The sequence below is a fragment of the Pleurotus ostreatus genome (genome assembly GCF_014466165.1).
Source record: "Pleurotus ostreatus strain PC9 chromosome Unknown scaffold_9, whole genome shotgun sequence".
NCBI lineage: Eukaryota > Fungi > Basidiomycota > Agaricomycetes > Agaricales > Pleurotaceae > Pleurotus > Pleurotus ostreatus.
The window spans coordinates 1,621,672-1,633,777 of record NW_023503164.1 but is presented as its reverse complement, the minus strand read 5'-3'; the positions used below and the strand labels follow the sequence as shown (position 1 = coordinate 1,633,777).

Here is a 12,106-nt window from a genome sequence, read left to right as displayed (position 1 = left end):
CCTTAGCCTGTGTCAGTAACCGAGGGATATAACGGAGGCGACTCTTTACCGAGGTACGGCGAGTGTCGTACGCTCCAGAGCAGTCATCTTCTGTGGTATAGATGCATTCTTGTGCTTCCCCTCTAGCCGTATGGCACTTCGGATAGGCCGCCGCACCTTTAGTTCGACCTCTCGCTCGGTTTACTCTGCCGAACCATGCAAATCGTCGCTGTAAGCAAGAATGAACTGATGGTCCGCCAGTATCGCAGAAAAATACACTCGCTTTCACCCACTCAGCCATCAGTACTGCCCCCCAAACAAACAATTCATCATCGACCATTCAAGTATTCCTGAGGCGAAGACAGATTCTCTCTGTTGAACCAGGCAACGCGTATTGTATTCAAGGCAGATAAGCATAGCATACAGGCAGGATCCCGAATATTAGCCAACATTATGGTATATCTGCCAGCACCATCTAAATCAGAAAAACGCACATTCTACGTGAGTCTATTATCTGGGAATTTTGCCGACTCACCCACCACCGCCGGGTGGGCGATAACCAGGCATCACCATCGTGGTACCGCCGCCCAAAGCGCAGCACATGTATCAGATTGATATGATGGATGACAGGTAGGTCACAAGGATGTGCCGTTGCATGTCGCAGGGAATTGTGCCGCCAAAATCTTCACAGCATGAAGACCCCAAATCCACAATGATTGAGACTCGATAGAACATCAGAAGCTCTTTAGGTTGCCTCTCAAGCTTTTACAATCCACAGGACGCGGAGGACCGAATTTCGCGTACCAAAGTACCATTTTTGAAGAGGTACTGACCACACGACGTGGTATTCCGTGGTACCGCATCTTTGTCACAACAACTCAACTGAGTTGATTTACGAGCATAGAGACTTCGTGATTCGCGGGCAGCTCCAGAGAAGACGGCGAGCCTTGAGGAAGGCCGTGGTTAACGGCGAGTAGTACTGTTCCACTCTCAGAAATAGTTTAGAAACACTTACATTGGCCGACTCTCACACCCAGTCCGACGAACTCGAACTCACGACTCTCAGAACAAGGTCATAAATAAGCTTTATCCAGATTGATTCAGCTGACGGCTTCCCTTCTCCACGTAAGGTCTGATGTTTCCTCTCATATCTTCACAGCTAGAACTACGGACATTGATGTAGGGCCCTGATACAATGATGCGCCCGATTTTCGCACCGTTCCATTCTCGTCTGATGTGTACAGCTGACGACACGATCCATGCCTACATAAAGTCCACGAGAGAGGTGTACTCATCAGCGTGCTACATTCATCATGGAACCAATAAGCACTCCGTTCACAGAGAAACTCAGTTGGGTGATTTTTCTTGCCTCGCATAGCACGACTGACAAGAGAAATATACACATCCAGACATCCCCAGTCCAATTGTACTGACGCCTATGGCTTTTGGTGCCCATCCAAGCATGGCTGCCATAGTCAGTGGTGCTGGTGGATTTGGCTTCGTCCCCGTAGGTGAGATAGTCACCTTTGGTCGCTATCCTTTGCGATAACTGTGCCACAGGTTTGGACACCGTGGATAAAGTCCGAGAAAACTTGCGGGATGCGCGCAAAGCCCTTGCTGTCCCTGATGGGGCCCCGATCCCTGTCGGGATCGGTTTTGTCGGCTGGATACTCGACATTACTGAGGCTTCCGACACGCCCCTCATTCCTGTGGCGTTGGCCGAGAAACCAAAAGCTATCCTGTTTGCTTTCGGCGCCGACCTAGGGAAACACATCGCTACTGTACGGAAATACGATGCCCAGCGGTCAGATCGCCTTCAGACACTGATTTTCGTTACGATCAACTCTGTTGATGCCGCACTCACTGCCGCAAACGAGTGGAAGGTTGACGTTATCGTGGCCCAAGGTATCTGTCTTGTATATCCTTGCTCACTATGACGCTCATTTGATTTCTAGGTATCGAAGCTGGAGGGCATGGCGGCTCGTTTGCCCCGCCACTTTTCTCTCTTGTTCCAGCGATCCTCAGCGCACTTCCACCAGGCCACCCGCCGGTACTTGGTTCCGGGGGCGTCTCTACGGGTGCGCAAGTTGCGGCCTTGCTTGCCTTGGGAGCAGCGGGTGCCGTAGTTGGTACCCGGTTCCTCTTCACCCCCGAATCTGTGTACACCGACGAAATGAAGGCCGAGCTGATCAAAGCTGATTTCGGATCAACCACTAGAGGAATGATGTTCGACGAGGTTATGGACAAGATGGGATGGCCCCCCAATCACGACGGGCGTGCTATTGTCAACGATATAGTCAACGATAGCTTGAAGGGCTTGAGCCTCGAGGAGAGGCAGAGGCTCTTCGCGGAGGCCACCGAGAAGAAAGAAACCAACAGATCCATCATGTGGGCTGGTGTCGGCGTGGGTATGACAAAGGAAATCAAACCTACCAAGGTAAGCGGCTATGCTCGATGTCTTACCAATCGCTAATTTCCTTCGTAGGATGTTCTTTTGGAGCTGCATTCAGATGCAGTTAAAGTACTCAAGGGTATCCCGAAGTTGTTGAAGCAGTGAAATTAACACGCGGGCGCCGCAAGCACACCTAGTCAGGATATCGAGATGTCTCCCTTGTACACGAAACAATATGTATTCAATGAATAACATGCTTTTTTTGTACTTTGAGTCGAAAACGCTCCTTGTGCTTGCCCGCCTAAGTCTTCTTGTATAACCATGATGCCCTGACAAACGATGCCCAAGCGATCAAGTCGAATGTCGGTTGTATTCGAGGCATATCATGCAACACCACTAGCTGGTCCAGTTGTGAATTTGTGATCGTACTCTGTCGACCGTAGTATTCAAGTTTCTGTGTCGGACAGTCATCTATGACAACAAAAGACACGTCGACATAGAGTAGTTGAAAGTTGGGAGGCACTGGCGCCAATGACCGTGTGTACTTTTACACCAACACCCGACCGCAGACTCTCTCTGTTACTCCCACCACCAGTGAATTGCTCGGTCGCCACCGTTTTAGCAACTGCGGCGGATTGAAGCACTGAAGCTTGAAGCACTGGCTAGCGACCGTCCGCGCTTCAATCTCATGGACTAGGACACGGCTCTCAAGCTTGCGAGTCGTTCGTGAATCAGTCCAAAGGTCAGTTGCTTATTTGGGTGTTCTCCTACTTGTTCTCATGGTAGTCATGCTTGTGGTGTTCACGTTAGATCCCCAAATCGCGGGTCGCAGCAATGTGGGATGGAGTGGGGAATTTGGTGCACATGTCGGCGTTGACTGGCACGGTATGGGATTCGTTTTCTATTATCCTGTCTCTCGATCCCTCCTTCGTGTTGTTTTGTTTCCCCTTCCCCTTCACTTTTCCTTTGCTATTCATTGTCTGTCCATGGGACTTCGTGCGGTGGTGCCGTCTCTACCCCTCGCCTGGAATCCAAAGGGCTTTCCCGGCGAGGCGAGTAAGACGGTAACCACGACCTCCCGGAAAGCTTTTCTTGGTTCGTTCCCTTCCAACACCCTCACGGATGGACCACCACTTCTCTTGGTCAGACACTTCGTACGCAGCTTTCGGGTCGTGTCTGGCATGCTTCTACGCCAGACAGTCGCATCGTTTCAATTAGACCTTGTCAAATGCAGACAACCGAACCCATACCCATATAGTTTGGAGTATCAAATCTGACGAACTCGAAGTCCTCCTTGTTGACTCGGGCGATGATGCTGAGACCCTTTCTTTGCACTCAAACCCTGGACGCACACTCAGAGGAGGAAAATCGAAGACTCGCCGCCAAGAAATAACACTCTTTATCATTCAATATTCAGCCGTCACGATTGAACAAGCAATAGCCCTGCATGACTGACCGATGTTGGATTATATCCCCCATATCGACACGACTAGAATACAATTGTGTCCTCGCGTGAGCTATAATAGAACCTCATTGATACCCACTACCCGCTTAGTATGAACGAACTAAGTCCAGGATAGTAGCCTAAGCTTCTCCCAATGCTATGATATATGGATGCGCACAAGTACCTTAAACCATCTTTATTACACTCACCTATACTTTTTTGCTTCGCGGTGCTTTGTCTACCCCCCAGGCAAGTGCTTATTGTGCTTACTGCCGATTAGCAGTCGTGGTCGCTCGTACATTGGATAGTGCCGTCTAAATCCGAGTCCATACTGCGCACGAAGCCATTCAATCCCACCAAAAACGAGTAACAGTAACAGGCAATTGTCGGGCGCGGTAAATTCTGTGAGTAGAGAACTAGGTAGATTCTGATGTAACCACAAGCAAGGTCTTTGGATCGCCCCTTGGGCGATCCTTAATTGAAACTAGTAACCATAATTGCGTCGCCTCCCACTATGCAACTCCTATCTCCTTCTTCATCCCCAGCCGGCCTTTCTCCAGAATCAGCGTGTACCCATTGACAGACTCCGAATTCAATCCTGATGAACCCATCTCTGTGCTGAGCACTTTACGTGCATTGATTTTCTGAAGGACAGCCTTCGCGTCGCTGTCGTCGTCATCGAGAACCTTCGCAAGGTCATCAGGTCCCATGACTGGACCGTTGATCGGCATGAAATGTCCGAGTCGTTCGCTAACAGCTGCATGCTGGTCTTGGGAAATTGGCAGGAAGAAATTGCGGGTGAAGTCGATCATTCGTTCGAGCTCTTCGTTGGTCAATTTATTCTCTACATCATGTTGCCCTTGATAAACTGATAGAAGGAGTGAGCCTGGAAAATACATCAAGCTGAGCAGATTGGCGCACCTGGTCGGAAGAGCTCAAAGGCACGCCCAAAATCTTGGGGATTGAAATCGCCTAACACTGTGTAGTTTCCTTGGTGTTGCATTTGTCTGTATGCGCTGAGAACGACCAGCAAGAACCTTCATCTCAAATATTCAGTCCATCTGATGTGAGGTAAGAGCGAGGACAAGGTATACCTGATCTGTGATATGCCTATCTTTGCATCGTGCCAAGCGCATGCTCCCACTTCGGTAATTTGTTCTTTCATAGAGCCAAGGATAGTGCACGCAGCGGACAAAGCACCCGTCATCCCAATGTGCACTCCCGATGAGAAAAGTGGATCAACGAACGCTGTCCTGACGTGAGACACGTGAGACAGTAAGAGGGTATAGAGCCGTACCTGCTGCATCACCAATGATGCGGTAGTGGTCGCCGGAATACGATTTCGCATGGTAGCTGAAATCAGCAGTGCTTCTTACGCTCCCGGTGATGTAGGACGCGCCGTGCCCCAGGCGTTCGAGAACACCTGGTGCTAGTTTGACCTGGTCTAGATAGTGAGCTTCAAGTCCCTTGGGTCCAACAGCCTTCTTCTGATTAGACGTCTCTTGATGCATGACAACGCCAATTGAGGTCTTGCCGTTGTGCAGAGGTATGTGCCATGCCCAGCCTCGTTTATCTAGAATGAAATAAATATGAGTACGTATGAGCAGTGATTGGCAAAATGACAGCAACCAGTGAGGCACTCAATCCAAGTTGCATTCTGGCGAGGATTGCCCTCCTCGACTGGGGCAGCCGCATGTTCCCAGTACCCGTACGCGGCGACATTTCTCAGGCCTTCACGGTAGATACGATTCTTGAGGTATTTCGTAGACATAAGGCCTTGGCGACCGGAGGCATCTATCAGCCAGTCGAATGAGAGAGCACCGGTCTCCCCAAGTTTGGACTTCCAGTTGGCCGCGATGGGACGCGAAGTCGTAGGGTCACTGCCTGCGAATTCAATTGAGTCGACACGGACTTCCTCGAAGACTTTAACGCCTTGTTGAGCTGCATGACGAAGCATGAGCTCATCAGCTTCTGCTCTAAACTATACAACCTTCATATGAGTTTCTACTATCAGAGCAAGGCGGGTACTGTACTCACGACATGCCAGGTGTTCTTGTCCCGTCCGAGAATATCGAAGTCAGCATCTAAAGGCACGGTAGATCAGTGAACCTTGTCAATGAGTGGCCAAATCCCGGTCACTGGACACTTACAGCATGCTGGTGCACCATGGATAAACTTGAAAAAGGCGCCTGGCTAAACAACTCCCTTCAGTTGATATCTCTTGATCGGGTCGGAAGTATCATAGCCACCTTGTGAAGAAAACCTCTGATATCGTACTCGTTTTCCAAATCAATAAAGCGAAGGTATTGTCGCATTGAAGGGAGCATGCTCTCTCCGACATGTTCCCTGTGCAATACGGGCATGTTAGCCAACTGGTCCGCTTGCAGTACAATCCTGAATACCTGGGATGCTTGAGCGCTTCAAGCAGGACTACATCTAGTCCCTCTCGAGCCAGAAGGGTGGATGCATAGCTTCCCGCCGGTCCTCCGCCAATGACAAGGACGGTGGTACGTTGTGGCTAAGGTAGCACTGTCAGTAGACTGCTAACGGAAACAATGCCAAGTCATACAATTCTGGGTAAGGACATTTCGAGTTAAGACTTGGAGCTTGGATGCTGAGCGCTGAGTCCTGAGGCTACTCACATCTACCTTTTTATATCTGCCCACAATCAGAGAGTACTCGGTGGGATGTCTATGTATATTCAGCACCACAACATTATGAGGCGGTATTGCCGTGAGACGTGCACTGTTCCATCTGGATCGGAGCAAGGGATAAAATCAAAAGTTAGGCCCCTTTCGATATCAGGGGCCTTCCTTCCGGCCGCACATGTAAGCCCTGTACCTCTCCATCTCACTCATCAAATGATTTAGAAGTCCATGGCACACTATTACGATAACTGGTAGTATTCCAAAAAATCTCCAATCTTCGGCGGAACGACCGAGCTGTACAAGTAGAGATCTATTTGCAGCATAACACGAAAGTAGAAGAAACTGGGCGCGCAGTGTGTTTCATCATTTATGATGCAGGGATCGACGATTAGAGTTCCGACCGCTAAAAAAATCTGATTTACTCACAGAGCGATGAATTGAGAGGTAAAAAATAAACTATGTTGTGGGGAAAGATCTCATCAGATGCCTACTGCAACACCAGCCAAAATAGCTGCTTGATTCATTCACTTTCCAGATGTGGCTTCGTTGTAGAGCCTCCGCCTCTCCTCTAACGGAAGTCGCTACCCGTAACAATGTCGTTAATGAGTGCCGACATCCTCAGGCCAAGCCGAATCAAACATCACACCTCGCATGACCGCTTCAGAACAAGAATTGTGTCCCAATTGCTACTCCCGACGCCTTGGTGCGTGATCAGAATCAGGACGAAGTAGGTGTATGATCAAGCTTTAATCTGTCCATGATGATATATCATGGTAACTACACTCGGACTACACCACATGCTTAACCACCTCCTTCTTCTCTATCACTATATCGCGAACGTTCTCGTGCCTTGGCTTTAGGACTACCTTGAAAGGGAACGGTGTTCGACCGGATAAACCTTCATATTCATCCAGGCAAATGGTTTCTCCAGGCACTTCATGGAAGGTAAAGGACCACAGCAACCGTGCCAATGCTAGAAATAGCTCGTTATCGGCCATTTCCATCCCAGGGCAGATGCGCCGACTGACGAGGGTGAAACAGTTCAGAACCAACGGTCAGATAATTCGGATTTGAATTTCACTTACCCAGCGCCGAACGCCCAGTGGTCCCTTTCGAGAGCATTTGGCTGCTTCGCAGATTCAGTGGCACTAAGAGTGTCCCCCAAGTATCGGTCTGGGTTGAAGGTCCAACTAACAGGTTGTCAGTAAAGGAATAAGGGTACCCCGCACCGTGACGCACCAGTCTGGGTATCGCTCTTCGTTGTGATGAAGAGCGTATACATTGAGTATCATGACCGAGTTTTTGGGAATGTAATACCCTTTGTACACGAAGTCTTCGTCAGAACAGTGTGGCGTCCCCATCCAGAAAGGGGAATGCATGCGCAAGACCTAAGGCATACGTCAAAGCCTTTCAATCGGTATTTTTGTGGTGGAGACTCACTTCTTTGACAATTGCCCGAATGTAAGGGAGCTTCGTTTCGTCGTCCGCTTTTGGCCAACCAAGGGTTCCGACGATTGAATCCAATTCCTTGTGTGCCTTCGCTTGTACGGAGGGGTTCGACGGCATAAGCGCAATAAACCATTCTATAACACCGGACGTCTTGATAGATTTCAGTTTAGCGAAACAAATACGTGACTGATTCCTCACCGAATGTACACCCCCGATAGTGAACGCACCGACTATGAAGCACATATCCTCCCAGCTGAGCTGTTCGGTCTCTTGGCATTCTATGAGTGTTTTGGCCAGACAGTCTGGAACATCATCTCCTGCGTCCATGCGAGCCTTGGTACGGAGCATCATCGCGCCGTATATAGCGATGACGTCGAAGTGAAGCTTGCGTGCTCTATAGCGAGTAGTAGTTGGTAGCCACTGCAATATTTTGACGAAGTCGATCATATTTGTCCAAGGGCCTGACATCTATCGTAAGAAAGCTACCGCGTAAGTAATTCATGTAGGCCATACCTGTCAAGCGCATAAACTCGATGTTTATACGAAGGGCTTCAAGGACTAGAGGGTCGGATGCAGTGACCGTTCTACTGCCAAACGTAAGGCTGAGCATGGTACTACAGATTGGGTCAGGTATCGTCCATATACAGATACGAAAGAGGGAAGCTTGCTTCAACGCGAAACGACCAGCGTGGGGGGCCGGGTCGATGGCAACTTGCCCTCCCTTCGAAGATTCGTAGAGCGCCCGCGCAAGAATGTGAGTTTCGTAGTCGATCATCTCCGCATAGCTGCGTACGGCCTTCGAGTTGAGTAGCCACATCCCGATCCTACGGTGCTTTCGCCTGTAAGTGAGGACCGCGGTTAGGGGTTGTGACGTTCGGTGTAAGACGAAGCTAACCATGTGTCGTTGTACCTAGTAGCGGTGATTCCCCCACCGTTCAATATGGTTTGGTTCTTGACGAAGTATGACCACCTGCTTGAGAAGTTCGCACCGTTGGTTACGAGTAAGTCGCGAGCCATCTGGGCGTCGTTGATGACAACAAAAATCTGGGTCCCCATCCAAACGGAATATATGGGGCCGTATTGCTTGGCCCATCGAAACAAGGGCCTTTCGGGATATCTACGAAGGAATGGGAAGCGTATAGGTGGGCCTGGAGGGGTCGGATTCCCTTCCTTGTCGACGAGGTTGGGCCTCTGAATAAGGAGCCAAAGGAGCCCTATAGCAACAATAGCGGCAACAAATGGCGTAGAATAAATCTGCGGAAGATAGATGGTATGAGATGTAGTAAGAAGGGAGAGAAATTGCCTCACCAAGAGGCTGTCTCGAATGAAGGGCCCAATATTGTGTAAGATCAATTCAGACATTTTGTCGCACCTTCAAGGTTCGTTCTGTCTTTTATATATGGTAAAACAGTTATTCACAAGCAAGAAGCTGGTTGTCTTGCAAGTGCGGTACCCCCACCCTTCGACCTGCGGCCATGATGGCGCCGCGTCTGAGTACCAGCCGCGGATTGATATCGATACGTCTGGAGGTTGGCGGGAACATCAGAATCAGAGTATGAAGAATCAGAAAGCACTTACTGTCAAGTCCCTCGCCTTATTGACTTGATTTGAGCAGATGTCATCAAACCAATATCAAACAGACCGCCTTGAATAGATTCATACGAGCTGTAAATGGAAACATTCCCACGTATCGAAAATAGCGCCCGGGACTATCGGAGATGCAGTGAGGGCACCTACTACTAATAATAATCCATGAGAGACTTTAGAGCCTCAGCGCCGTGTGCGCTTTAACTTCTTCGAACTTCATCTTCAACACTGAAGCTCCGATGCATATGGTGTGGGCCCCGCCGGCGGCGCCTCTCTCCCTTCAGATCTGTAAACAGCGACCGCAAACTTGAATAGTTTGGTCGGACAACCTAACATCATGCCCTTGTCGGTCAAGAATCTTCTATTGTAAGGGGAGTCCGCCTGGTACTCTTAATCCGATCAAGATGGGTACCTATAGGTACTCATAACTCATGAGGTACGTTGTTCGATACAACAATCAGTATCCATGCTCGTCGGACACTGTGTTCGTGTGTCCAGGCCACGCATCATTGATATACCTGAGTAAGACATTTACTTCTTAGATTAAAATACCGATGTGGTTGCTTTAACGGTCTGTTCTCAGTCCTCACTTCGCTTTTAAGAGCATCCGGAATTCTGAAGTTAATGGCACCCAACTTCGCCCCACCGAAATGCCAGACGTCAAATTACTGTATGGTCCCGTCTACTGCTAGTACGATGGACAGTTAATCCATGATTCTACGACTAGGTTTGGGCCGATGCTCATTGGGACCTTTCTCAACAACATTCTCTATGGGGTTGGCGAAATGATCTCCTCTTGGCAAATGTATACTGATTTCGCTTCCCACTTGCTAGATGTTAGTTGTCCAAGTACGCAGGGGGATTCCTTTCAAATATTGAGAGGGTACTAATCACCGGACAGAGTTTCATATACTACCAAACCTATAAGAAGTAAGCTCTGCGTGCTCAGTTTATCACCATCGATCTGACCAATCTTCAGCGACAAGAAATGGATCCGCTATCTGGTATGTTGATTTGGCCTTATGTTGCCGATATGCCTCCGACCCCAGTGCTCTGTGCGACCCAGATTCTCTATCTATTTCTTGTGGAGACTCTGAATAGCGCTTTGGCAATGTTCACCATGTATGAGCCCCTTGTTCTTCGTTACGGTCTGCATTTCTTCTAAAGGGTGTATGCTCACACCGCTAACAACGATATTACAGGCACGGAGGAGGGAATAACCAACATTCCTATAAGTAAGTCCTGCACCTAGCTTCGACCTACATCTCTAATTTTATTTCCATTTGGAAAGTGCTGTTGGCAGGTATGCCCACCGAACTACATTTCCTACATATCCGACGCTTACTCAATACATGTGCCAGACCCATTTGTGACGGTTCGTCCCTTCATTATGACCTCGCATCCGTCTTCTACGAGACTTATTTCTTGCAGGTTTTTATTTCCACACCGATCCAGCTGTTCCTCGCTTGGCGAATCAAGATCATCAGTCAGTCCAAAGTACTGACTGGCATAATCTCCTTTTTTGCCATGTCATCGTTCAGTAAGTGTATTCCAGCAGATCACCTCTTTCTGTTGACTAAGAACTTGCATTAGTTGGCGGAATTGCTGCACCCATCGCTACCAAAGTTACGGACAGTATGACTTATGATCGCCTCCCACGGATGGCCCCTGGTATCATTACATGGCTGACATCCGCTGCCACAACGGACATCATCATCACAGTCAGCCTTGTATACCACTTGGTGCGCCTTGCAGCCTTATGCGACCGCCCCTGGTGTTGACCGTTCGTCCTCCAGTATCGTAGGAAGACCGGTGTTCGGAGCACGGATGACTTGGTGAATAGGATCATGCGGCGTAAGTTCAGCCTATTGACTAGCCACACTTCGCTCATGCGCCTGTAGTCACCATCCAGACAGGTATGATCACTGCTCTCTTCGCTACTTTAGACGTGATTTGTTTCAACGCCTTTCATGTGAGTATCGAGTCGCCCAAACGACTCTCATTCTTACTCATATATCTTGTGTCCGATAGCAAACGTCAATGTGAGCCTCTTGGCAGTCGCAATTGCCTGGGTTCGTTATTAACATTTAATTTCCCAAGGAACTTCGCATGGGACTTCCCTCTCTGCAAATTATACACCAACTCGCTGTTGTCTACCCTGAACGCCCGGGCTGGATGGAACAACCTTGTTATAAACGACGAGTCAAATGTCTTGTTCGGTGGTGACAATAACCAAAGCATGATGCGGCGGACTGACAGAACAGTATGTCGCCTCCTAAGCTCAAGGTACTCTAGCGCTGATCTCGTCTTCCCATTTAGACTACAAGGTCTAAGACGGACCATCGGAAGGTACCTCTGTTGCGCTGTGTATCTGGTTATATTTCTCACATGCGTCTAGATTGTCACAGGTGTATACGAGCTCGGGACAGCTTCTACGTCGACACGTCTTGGAAAAGATATTGATTTGGAGGCTGATCAGAGTGCCGCTGTACATGTTACAAAGGTGATTGAACACTCCGTAGACCCGTCGCAAGAAAACACGGTTCGACCGCAGTATACGCAGTGAAGCAAACTCCAATGATCTTCCCTTGACCACACTAGAAGTCA

General features: G+C 49.0%; 4 protein-coding genes across 4 annotated transcripts; 2 read left to right on the top strand and 2 right to left on the bottom strand.

The window, feature by feature from the left end:
- Window positions 1–1,292: 1,292 nt before the first annotated feature.
- PC9H_011716 (uncharacterized protein) lies at window positions 1,293–2,536 on the top strand (the record flags this gene model as incomplete). Its single annotated transcript, XM_036781199.1, has 5 exons — window positions 1,293–1,329; window positions 1,389–1,490; window positions 1,540–1,884; window positions 1,935–2,416; window positions 2,465–2,536. 5 exons carry the CDS (start codon window positions 1,293–1,295, stop codon window positions 2,534–2,536), a joined length of 1,038 nt encoding a protein of 345 aa, XP_036627054.1.
- A 1,791-nt stretch (window positions 2,537–4,327) lies between these two features.
- ARMH5_2 (Flavin-dependent halogenase armH5) lies at window positions 4,328–6,402 on the bottom strand (the record flags this gene model as incomplete). The annotated part of the gene is made up of 10 exons (XM_036781198.1): window positions 4,328–4,683; window positions 4,737–4,852; window positions 4,910–5,063; window positions 5,113–5,388; window positions 5,445–5,796; window positions 5,853–5,899; window positions 5,966–6,008; window positions 6,065–6,161; window positions 6,218–6,333; window positions 6,385–6,402. 10 exons carry the CDS (start codon window positions 6,400–6,402, stop codon window positions 4,328–4,330), a joined length of 1,575 nt encoding a protein of 524 aa, XP_036627053.1.
- An 849-nt stretch (window positions 6,403–7,251) lies between these two features.
- PC9H_011714 (uncharacterized protein) lies at window positions 7,252–9,274 on the bottom strand (the record flags this gene model as incomplete). Its single annotated transcript, XM_036781197.1, has 9 exons — window positions 7,252–7,486; window positions 7,549–7,653; window positions 7,703–7,851; window positions 7,904–8,062; window positions 8,111–8,373; window positions 8,426–8,526; window positions 8,581–8,751; window positions 8,808–9,166; window positions 9,221–9,274. 9 exons carry the CDS (start codon window positions 9,272–9,274, stop codon window positions 7,252–7,254), a joined length of 1,596 nt encoding a protein of 531 aa, XP_036627052.1.
- Window positions 9,275–10,333: 1,059 nt separating this feature from the next.
- Window positions 10,334–12,065, top strand: PC9H_011713 (uncharacterized protein; the record flags this gene model as incomplete). Its single annotated transcript, XM_036781196.1, has 15 exons — window positions 10,334–10,348; window positions 10,401–10,429; window positions 10,479–10,503; window positions 10,566–10,647; window positions 10,702–10,734; window positions 10,791–10,802; window positions 10,861–10,874; window positions 10,931–11,039; window positions 11,093–11,241; window positions 11,296–11,353; window positions 11,401–11,471; window positions 11,531–11,541; window positions 11,600–11,762; window positions 11,819–11,848; window positions 11,898–12,065. 15 exons carry the CDS (start codon window positions 10,334–10,336, stop codon window positions 12,063–12,065), a joined length of 969 nt encoding a protein of 322 aa, XP_036627051.1.
- Window positions 12,066–12,106: the final 41 nt, after the last annotated feature.